Here is an 11,551-nt window from a genome sequence, read left to right as displayed (position 1 = left end):
TTTATTTTTATTCGAAAAAAAAAAAAAAAAGGAAAGAAAAAAAAAAAGAGCGACAACAACAAACTCTATGCAACCTCTCATTTGAATGCACCGTTTTAAGTACGGATCACTTTTATTTCAGCACACGTATCCGTGTTTTCTGTTTGTGCCGAATCGTAAAACAAGAACGAAACTCGAGTACAAACTCGAAGATTGAATTATAGGCACGGCGTAAGGTTTCTGTTGGCCAATCCAAACTCAATATTTCGTTTCCACGATTTTCGTCGCTGAAAATTCCCCCCTCCCCCCTCCTTTTTTTCTTTTTAATTTATATCTTTATTATATCGAATCGAAATTTAACTAACAAGTGAAAAGTGAAGAAATTAGATACTTGAAAAATTTGATTCGAATAATAATTTTAATTCAATTTGAGAAGTTCGATAGAGTTTATTGAACACGCTTACGGCGTTCAAGAAACATATGGACCTTGGGGGGACACAATCACCTCTCACGATGTTAGTCACGCGACTCGTATTACTCGCTCATGCTTCGACTATTTTCTCTTTTTCGTTCTAGTTAAATATATTAATAAAATCTATTTCTATCTGTCACGCGAGGAAGATCGATCTTTGTGTTAATATCGTATATATCAAAATTATATATATTTCTTCTTTTTCGATCTATTATTTTAGAATTAATCAAATATTAGAATTTAATCAAATATCTTAGATCATTTTACACAATTTGAATCCTCTAGAATACGATCTTTTCGTTCCATTGTTTTTTCATGTATCTTTCATATATCTTATTTTCTTTCAGAAATACACTTCATTGGCACATCACTGAAAAAACATTTACATTTTTCATGAGGTACGAAATTATCCTTAATTAGCACCACTTGTTCAAGAAATAATACAACGAATGATTTTTCTTTCCTTTTTTTTTTTTTCTTTTCCTATTTTTACACAAAACGTATAAAGAGTCGACGTACCTTTAAAAAAGGCATAATGACCTTTTAGCAGTCGCGTGGCAAGAGACAAGAAGGAAACTAAAGCACTAAAGTAAAGATCGAATTATATACGGGGCTCGGCCTCGCAGTTGGCCAATCAAGCACTTGTATTCCCTTTCAGTATCGAGTTATTCATCGATGCAGGATTTTATTAGAATGCAGCGCGTTCCTAAATGGAGGATATCGTCCACCTTAACCTTGGTTGAATACATCCACACACCGTTCACATTGATTCCGCCAATAAGGAATAAGGTAAACGCTCTGTAATTTCTATTTCTTGTAATTCGAAAGTTCGAGTCTGATTGAGAGATATTTTTTAAAAATTGCTGAATACAATAACAAATAAAAAAAAAAAAAAGAAAATTAAGCAATAGTTGAAAATGTTAATAATTGAAAATGCATAATTTTGCGATTAACGAAGCGTTTAAAAAATACGTAGTTATAACACATTAACTAATTAATTGCATCGCCCACATAATTTTCTAACCGTAAGAGTATTCAGACCGTGAAGTTCATAAGTGTGTCTACTTAAATAAAATCATTATTTCAGAAGCATTGTGTGGTTAATAAAATGGTATGAATCATTGTATCGAGCCGACATAATATATCATTAAGTGCAAGTGCGCTATTATTCATCGTAAAATTATCGATGAATCATTTTTACCAGGTCTGATGGAGTACAATGAACGAAAGAATGATTGATAAATCGCACTCGCTGAATTTTATGGAGGAATCGTGACAATCTATTCTGGAAAATTAGATCAAGGATATCCAGGTTGGAAACAAGGATTGAAATTATGTAACGAGGATAATAAATTATTAATATTTTTGATTATGATCAATTATCGTACGAAAATAAATTAATTAATTGGAAATTAAAACTCGTAAGGAATTTTTTTTTCAGAAGAGTATTTTATTTCTCGTGCAATATATTTATTTTCATTCAATTGGTTTTATTTATATACACAATTGAACAGATATATAATTTTATTCATTAACAAAAATATCTATCTATCTTTATTATTAAAATCGATATATAAAAATTGATAAAATTTAATGGATTCATTTCAGAAATAGTTAAAATTATTATCGAAGCATCAAATATCTAGATCGATAAATTATTTGCTCTGATTTCTTATTTTATTTCTTTCTTTGTTTCATAAACTTATTAAGTTCATTCGATTCGATCTCCATCCATTTCACGTTATAATTTTTTCCTCAATCGTACACCAGTTTTAAAAATAAATTTTTTTATAATTAATAATTTGAAATAATTTTTTTTATAATAACATTTCAGAGCAAATCATCCAGATCGAAACGAAATCTGAAATGAATCATTATCGTTAAGAAACTCATATTCATTCTAAAATAACTCAAATTCGTTTCGCTTTTTTATGACACCATATCATACAAAACTCTCTCGAAACATCAATTTAATGAAAGAAAGTTTTAATGAAAATCCCTAATGAACCTGACATCCTCTCAACAATTGGTATCATCAATCTCTTTCCAATCGATTTCTTCTAATTTTCATAAATATTGCCTCATCAAAACAACGACAGTTCCACTTTCAATTTTTCTTTCTCCTTTTTTAAAAAAAAAAGAATATCATAAACTAAATATAAAATATAAAATCCTGCCTTAAAAATCATAATTCTCCGATATCCAAGATGCCGAAGAGACAATTTCACTTGAACCTTGCTCGGTCATCTGAACAGTTCCATTCTGAGGCGTGAAATTCGAATCTGATGCACTTTCAAATTCATCCTCGTTGTCAGACTTATCAAAATCGCTCAATGAATCTATCCTCTCGTCCCTGAAGTCAAACCTTTCGTCACTTTTGACGAATGGAAACATCGTCTTCGACTCGACTCCTTCCTTTTTCTCCTTCGTCTCGTCATCGATCGATTCCTCTCCCATAGTATCATTCTTCAGATCTTGGTTCTTTGAATCTTCTTTCTTTATATTAACGTCAACCTTCTCGGAACGCTCTTGTTTTTTCACGCTCTTTACAGAAGACAGCTCCCCCTTGTCCTTTGTCTCGTTCGTTATTTCATTCGCTCGTCCCCTCTTCCTTCCTTTGAAACGATGCCCCACTGCTCCAGTTTTACTCCTCGAGGTGTCCACATCGTTCACGCCGTTGACAGGTTTATTCAGGACGTTAGAACCTCCGTTCCCCTTAACGTCTTTATCCGATCTCTGATTTCTCCCGCGAGCTATTCGAGGCGGTGACGCGGTGCTCATCGAAGAAATAGATTTTGCGACAGTCGTTGATTTCTGCCTTCGACGAGCTCGATCGGCTTCAGTGACAGTCTTCATCGTGGTTTCCACGGTAGGAATAACAATCTTCGACAACGGCCTCCGCCTTTTCTTGCTCCCTCGTTTCGTGGAATTCTCATTTCCCCGACTCTTGACCACAGTTATTCCAGACCCGTTCGAGTTTCTACTTTCGAACGATGCACCAGCAGAATTAGTTACAGTTTTCGATTTTTCCTTGTCCTTAGTCTTCCTACTCGGGGCCAAGGTCACGTTCCCAGGAACGATCGCTCCTTTAGAAATCTTTCGAGGTTTAGTCACGACTATCTTCTCCATCGAAGAGTCATTTTCCTCTTTCTTCCTTTCCCCGGAATCGTCTTCAAGGATCTTCTTGATCGATCTACTAATTTCTTCCGCGTTCGTCGTTCCATTGCTCGAAGATCCTTTGTCCAAAGGTAATCTCTCGGCGCTGTATCTGCTACTATATTTCACTATCGGTTGATTCTCGCTACTGCTTCCTGCATTGTCGGGATACAACCCGCCTCCAACCGTGTCCCTACGATCCCAAAATCGATATCTACCACGTGGATGAACGTTTCTTCTGCGTGTCGTTGCAGAAATCCCTTCATTTTCCTCTTCGTCGTCGTCGTCGTCGAATCTCTTCATAAACCTTTTCTCTCTCCTCCCCTCTTTCCTTCTTCTCTCTTCTCTCGCCAAACGTTCTCTTCTTTCCCACGGATACTCGTATTCCCCGTTCGATTTGCCACGATTACGTTTCTTCCTTCGTTCGTCCTCTTTGTCTCTGTACCAAGGAAACACGTATTCCTCTTTCTCTTCCCCGCTCCCCCCAGTTTCCTCGGAGCTTCTCCTTGGACCCTTGGATCTCTTGTAATCGGGGAAAGGAGGATGGATGAAGGCTGGCTTGTTCACGCGCGGTCCGAGATCCCGGTATTTCTCATCCTCGAAATTCTCCGCAGGGGAGGATGGCCTTGACGCGTAGCTGAAGAACGTTCGATCCTCCTCCGAAACGCTCTCGTTGGACGGGGCGCTGTTCTCTTCCGACGATTCTGTGCTCGATTCGAGCCTCGTGATCGTCTCTTCTCTCTCCGACGATTCTTCGTTCGAGAAGAACGAAGGGGGGAAAGTGTTCGAGGTATCTTCTTTCCCCTTCTCGTTCCCTGTTCCGTTAGAATTCATGCCGAAGTCGTTGGAATTATTGAATGAGTACGGTATTTTGAAATCTTCGGAAGACGAGCCCACGTATTTCGAGGGCTCGGTCTCTAAGAAACTTTTTAACTCGAAAAAACTCGAGGATGTTCGCGTGGGGTTCAACGTGGTCGTTGTTTCATCTTCGTTCACGTTCTCGTGCACGGCGTAACCATTTTTCGTTTCGTTCGGGATTTGCTCGTTCGAACCGTTGATCGAATCTCGTTTAGAATGATCGAGGCTTTCAGAGATATTCACGTGATCGTTTTTAGCTTCGTCGATCGAGTACGGCGCCTCGCGGCTTTCTTTCGCGATTTCTTGATTACCAAACTCTACGATCCTTTCTGTACTCGCTTCTCTCGAATTAATTTTATCGTTTAAGCTCGAGGAAGAATTTTCTATAGTAATCGAAATTTCATTCGGAGGAATACTTTTTCTAATATAATTATATCTCGGCTCTCTTCGTCTACCGTCCACCGTCTTCGTTTTATTCCCAAATTTTCCAACTCTCCTTATTTCACCTTTTCGTTTCGAATACCTTATCCTGTCGTTGATCGTGTACACGACTTTCTCTGGCTTTTCTCTGTCGTTATTTCTCGTAGCTTTTCTCCTCGAGTCGCTTAAAACTGCAGAACCCAAATTCGAATCTTCCCGAAAATCTTGATCATTTCGATTGGTTGAATTGGCTCTCGAATAATAATTCTCCCTCGAACTTGACGTTTCCCTTTCATCTTCTCTAAACTTCTCTTCACTAGCATCCGTCAAATCTCTTTTATAAATACGAATCTTCCGTTTCACAGTTCTAATCACAGGTTTGTACATTTGTTGAACCCTCGGCCTACCCTTCTGCGGAACTCTAGTCCTCTTGTAGACGCCCCTCTGTCTGTTTCGATATTTAGGAATCATCGATTCTTTATTACTTTTCGCATTAAAATTATTCGAACGGTGATCGACAGGATTCGTGAACGCGCCACTCTTCTCTTTTCTCTTACGATTTGTCGAACTTTTCGCGGAAGAATTCGCGGAAGAATTCTTTACATCGTCGTTCTTTACATCCTCATTAACAGTAATCTCATCCTGGGATGCTCCAGGGATCGTGGTCACCTCGTAGACTTGATAGGAATTAGCCAAATTTTTAATCGTACCCATCACATCCTCGTAAACTTGATTCTGATAAGGTGTGTACAACGACGATATCTTACTCGAGGAAGCGACGACACGATTTTTCTCGGTATTTTTCTTCCCCATTCCCCAATTTCCAGGTCGAACATTGATAGAACCTTTCGCGTATTTGATTCTCGACGACTGAGCCGAATAATCCCGAGGTCTCTTCCTCGTTCCTCCTCTTCCCATTGGATAACCATTGTAACGAGTTCGCGCTCTCATCTGATTTCTAGAAGTGGTGTAACCTTGTTTTCGAGGTTGGCGATAATTCTCCGGCCTCCTGGACGGTTTCTGTATCACGAACTCGTCGTTCTCCTTGGGGAACATCATGATCCTCGATGCAAATTGCTTGGGATCTATCTCGGCCACGGGGACCGGGTCCTCCACTTCCTTCTCCAAGAACAACGGGTTGTCGAACGGATTCTCGTCGAAGTATTTCGACTTGAAACAGTCGAGCTTGTCCCCTAACCCTCTCAGGCGAGGAAGATCCTCCTCGGTTCCTCTATCCGCCACTGGCTCTTCCCTCTTCGGTAGAACGTTCAGGTTGGCCTCTATCTCGTCGCAGTGTTTGTAATTATCCCTCGAATTGTAAAATTCCATCGCCCCATACGTTTTCGTGGGCACTCTCTTAGGATCTATCGCGTACTTCAATGCAGATGCAATTGGTATTTGTTCGTTCTTGTAGAAAGGATATTTCTCTTCGTCCAATGTCGCTTCCGTGGTCGTCGTAGCTTCGTCGTTATGCTCATCCTCCGTCAATTCTTCCACGTAATCAAATTCTGGGATCTCGACTTCGACAAACTTCCCTTCGTTACCCCGTTGTTTGCCAGTTTCCTCGTTGAAACGAGCGTTTATTTCTTCGTCCACAACATCTTCCACCACTTTCGGAGCTTTGTCCAGTAATTCCGCATGCTCTTTTAATTTCTCTTTCATTTTAGACGTTTCGTGTAACAGTTGCTCATCCTTGGACATTCCGTCTAACAACTCTCGACGTTCCTTTAATCCATCCTTCGCGTTAGACTCATCGTCCAATGGTTTTACCTCGCGTTTGACTTTCGTCGCGGAGGATTCTCCTCCATTTTCGTTGAGCCGAAAATTCGTGTTTTCTTGTACGTCTAACGATTCGTTGAGTGACCCATTAATCTTCGTCTCAAAATTTTTTTTTCTTCTCGCCAAATCAGTCGCGTTCCCTTTCTTCCTTTCATCGTCATACACGAACGCCCTCGAATCACCTTTCCTCCCTTTCACGCCTTCCCCCCTCGCACCGCTTTCTCTTTCCATGGCACGCGACCCTTCCCCGTCGTCGTGTCTCGATTTCTTCTCCTCGAGCCGTTCTACCCGCCATTTATTCAGAGCAGGCCCCACTCCCAACTCAACGAGCGGAATCACTTTCTGTGGCCAATTTCTCTCGTTCCAACTATTTTTCCCTCCTCGTTCTATTTCACCCCGATTCGACACGCCGTCACTCGCCATCGATCCGCCTTTCACAACCATACCACTACTTTCGTCATCCCCTTCTTCTGCGGATCTTCTTTCCCGCCTTTTTCCACGGATTCCACCGCCGCCATTTTGACTCGACGCCTGGCCAAAGTGTCTCGCTTTCGAGTTTTTCGCGCGCCCCGACCTGTTTCCTGCGTCACGACTCGCGTAATCCGTCGATTCTTTGCGCCAGATCGGATCGTTTCGTAACGAAGGAAAGATTCGCGCCAAATCGAACGGGTTTCCTTTTCGATCGAAGGGAAATCGTTGCGGCGAATCGTCGTGGATTCGTGTTTTGAGATTTTTGGAGGAGGAAGCGCGAGGAAACGGGCTCCATTCGACGTGTTTGGTGTTGATCTCGTGTCGATTTCCCGAGTCGAAGTTGTGGTAACGATTTTTTGGGGGTATTTTTTGAGGGGGAAGAGGAGGTCTCATTTCCCTTAATTCTTTTATCTTGTCGTTCGATGGAAAGAGAAGTTTGCTTCGCTGCTGGTTCTTCAGTTTATCTTCGTTTCTCACGTGCATCAGAACTTTTATGTAATTTTCGTTCATTGAGACAATTTTTGGCATCGCGGGATCGATCACTCGCTCGTCTACAGTGTTTGATGATTTCTGCTTTTTCGAAGATTCGAAATTTGATTCTTTTGGCTTGTGCCTGATTGTGATCTTGTAACGTGGCTTGCGATTGAAATTGAAAGAATTTAATGCTGGGTTGAAGGGAGAACCGTCGAAATCGTTCTTGTTAACTTGTTCGGTATCGTCCAGATTCCTTTGAGTATTCGAGAATAAAGTTCCTTCCTGACCTAAAATAAAAGAAGCTTGCGTCGTGAATCCTTCGTTGGAATTAATCGATTGCCAAAATTTGTTCGTATTTGCGTCATCTAAAGGTAACAATTGATTATCTTGTCCATTAATTTTGGAATATTCTGAATCGATCTGAGATCTCGTTTGATCATGGACAATTGGTGGGGCATTAAAAATTCCAGATTCGATCGTTGGAGGAGACGTCGTGATCCCTTGATAAACGGAATATGGTAAAAGATTTCCCACCCCTAGCGAAGCTTGTAAATTATTTGGGCTCAAAGTTGTTGATTCTAGAATCAATGGAAGTTCTGTCGTAGTTACTTGATTTTCCATTTTCGTTTTAAAATAATTCCAGAAGAGTTGACTGTAACTGATAGTCGTTGGTTCCTCCCCAATACCTTTCAAATTGATCGAATCAACATCAGACGAAGAATTTCCCTCAACCTCGTACCTGTACGGTTCCAAAGACTGTTCAGTCCAATTTTCCAAACTTTTTCTCAAAGTTGTAACTTCTGATCCACGATCCGTGGCATCATCCTCGTTCATCTTCCTCCTCCTATTATTTTTTCTCTTATAATCATCACGTTTCCTGGATTCAGCCAACACTTCTCTACCACTCTTTACCCTTACTTTCCCCAATTTATTTATCTCAATTCCTTTCTCCAACTCTTCAGCTTCTCTTTCTATATCCTTCTGCAATTTTTCTGTTCCCTTCTCAGCGACAAACTTTGGATCCACGAAACCATTATCGTCTATCTTCGTGCTCGTCTCGTAACGATCACTGTTATCCTGTTCCTCGATCTCTTCAGATCGAACCTTTTCATGTTTTCCACTTTTCTTCGTACTTCTTTTACTTTCCGACTCATCGTCATCGTCGTCATCATCGTTCTCAGACTTCCTCCTAACATCCAATTGATCGTGAAGCTTTCTGTCGTATCCTTCTTTAAAATCAGCATCTCTGACGTGTCCAGCATGATCGTAAGCGGAGTCCTCGTACCCTTCCTCGGTATACACCGTGTTCACTTTTGTATTTCTCACCACTTCCCTCAATCTTGCCGCGTTTGCCTTCTCCTCGTCTGATTCTGCATTCTCTATCGCCTTCTTTCGCGGCAATTTCCTATACGTGTCGATCTTCCTCACCTGGGCGTACACTTTTCTAGGTACAAATTCTAGGTCGATCTTTTTATCCTTGGGCGCCTTGGCCCAATCACCTGGAGCAACGTATTTAGGTTTCGTTGGAACGTTTCTAGATTCTTCGTGGTCCGAGTAAGGTATGACGTGGTCAGGTGGACCTTCGGGCTCTTCTTCTTCCTCAGAGGAAGAAGAAGAAGAAGAAGAAGTATCTTCTGATTCGTCATCCGATGGGTTTTTAAGCCTGTTGCGCACCACGGTCTCGGATGATTGAAGCGGATCTTTCTGAGGAACAGTGGCCGATTGTACGATAACTGATTCATCTTTGGGGACGCTGGCCTGTTGTGGCTTGCTGTCGTTTCTCGGACCTCGATCGGAATTGTACGCATCCAACTGCACCGATTTCCCTTGAGAGACGAAAACCGACACCAGCAACGATATTAACAACACTTGATTCATCTCGTTATTGCGCGTTTGCCATTGCACGATCAATGATTGTTGTCACACCGAATAATTGCGAGAAAGCATCACTGTATTCACCACGCGTTACCACCGTCGAAGAATATTTTAATTAAAGATAATTAAAACGAGGGATGCATATTTCTCAGTTCCTCGATCAAAATTGAGAAAATTCCATAAAGGTAGATCGTGGAACGAATGAAACTCGAGCGTGCTCAGAATTCTCATTGAATTCTATTCTTTGAAATAAGTTTCCAATAATTTTCGATTAGGATCTTACATCGAACTGCACTCGGCACGGTCCACCTGGTCTAATTTATATTTTCCAGCGGAACGGAAAGGCAGAAGTAGGGTTTGAAGCGTCACGTTGTTCACGGGACCGTGCAGAGCCGATAGAAGCGATTCTGTCACTCTCGATTGAGCCCCTTGAGATGGATCGTTTCACTGGAGAGGGGAAAAAAATAAAGAAATTCCAGTGGATATCGTTAATCGTATGGATACTTTTTTTTTTTTTCTTTCTTCTGAGCCACTTTCTGCCGATTTTCGTCTAAATTGGATCGCACGACACGCTTTATTTCACGCTTTTCTGTGCACTTTCGAACGAATATGACGAATATACAGAATATAATATGAACATTAATTGGAGAATCTTGTCTTTTTTTCTAATTAAGAATTCTTTGCCACCAGTTGTATAAGCGATTAATAAAAAAATAGATGAATTAGAAGTTTTTATTATTCATTTTCCTGATGATTTGAACATATATGCAATTATTCCTCGTTTGATGAAAATATTAAATAATTTACTTCTAATTGCGAACATTTACAATGTTTCTAATCGAATGATAGATATTACAGAAATAGAATTCTTGAATGAATTATTCTCAGTAATTATTACATTCAATTCTAATGCAAACACTAATCACGTATCTTTTCTGAGATTATTATTGAATATTTATTGAGGACGCGTGGCCTCGAAACCAGTGAAAAAGAACAAAGTTTCTTTAATATCGTCTTAATCGCATATTTCCTCTGTGAATATTTAAAAATAGTTAAAAAAAAAAAAAAAAAAGGGACGTAGAATCTTAGAAACAATGGATCAAGTTTGAATTTCATTGTTAGCTTCGTTTTTTTTTTTAGAATCCAACGGCTCTCGATAACGTTCCATCCGGAGGCAGCGAAGCGGAGAAAACTGTGGCTCGGGAGACACGGTTCGCGGATCGACGCGGAAAGGCCTGGTGCAATTGCCTCCGCAGAAGCTTGGCAAGCGAAACAAACGATTTACAGACGAGCGAGCTAAGCGAAACGTGCTCTTGAATTGTGGCTAGCACAACAACATTCCCCCGAAATTAACGTTAACATCATCGTAATTGGCGAATCAACGCCGAGTTTTACATTTCTATAATATTTTACGTGCCACGAACAATCTCAAGAGTGGAAATAATTTAGAAATATTACGCTTAAAGTAATATTGTAAATGCTGTATAACAAAATACGGTTTAATTTTAGAAATGATTTGGACGGGAAGGAATGATTATTCGAACGAGTATTATTGTGTAAGGCGATTGTGAGATAAAAAGTAGGAGGTGTTTAGTAACAGGGATAAAGTTTTGTTCCTTGGTGGAGAGTAATGCAATTTTAATAGACAAAAAAAAAAAGAAAGGAAATTTCGCCGAGTTGAATTATTTATTTGATCGTTCACGGGACGATTAACATTTTATAATAATAAGAATCATTTATATAATATAAATAATAAAAAAATAGAGAGTAATAAATACGATAAAAATTCGAGCGACGTTACTTAACAGCAATGTTTGTTCTCAATTGCACACCTGCCCAACATTGTGGTTCTATGTAATTACTTATACGGGTGTTAAACATCCTACTACCGTTATAATTATAATACAATGAGCGACGATGAAACGTAATTTCAACGAGAGCATCAACGAGACATCTCTATCACGATGCATACGCACATATAATATATAATACTATACTTCAAAATGATTCGAACATGATTTGCTGACTGTGATCGATTGTTAATTTAATTTCAATCGAATTTACAAT

At 39.9% G+C, this 11,551-nt stretch overlaps 1 protein-coding gene across 1 annotated transcript in view; it reads right to left on the bottom strand.

Annotated features, from left to right (window-relative positions):
* The window catches only part of LOC102679013, a 2,961-nt gene extending 1,764 nt beyond the window's left edge, over positions 1–1,197 (bottom strand). Inside the window, exon 1 of the mRNA XM_006614456.2 lies at positions 971–1,197. Within this exon, the coding sequence (XP_006614519.1) occupies positions 971–985 (15 nt within the window). The 5' untranslated portion in view covers positions 986–1,197. The remainder of the gene's footprint in view (positions 1–970) is intronic.
* Between the last annotated feature and the right edge of the window lie 10,354 nt (positions 1,198–11,551).

The sequence above is a fragment of the Apis dorsata genome, unplaced genomic scaffold, assembly GCF_000469605.1.
Source record: "Apis dorsata unplaced genomic scaffold, Apis dorsata 1.3 scaffold_185, whole genome shotgun sequence".
Taxonomy (NCBI): Eukaryota; Metazoa; Arthropoda; class Insecta; order Hymenoptera; family Apidae; genus Apis; species Apis dorsata.
This window is presented reverse-complemented; position numbering and strand designations above follow the sequence as displayed.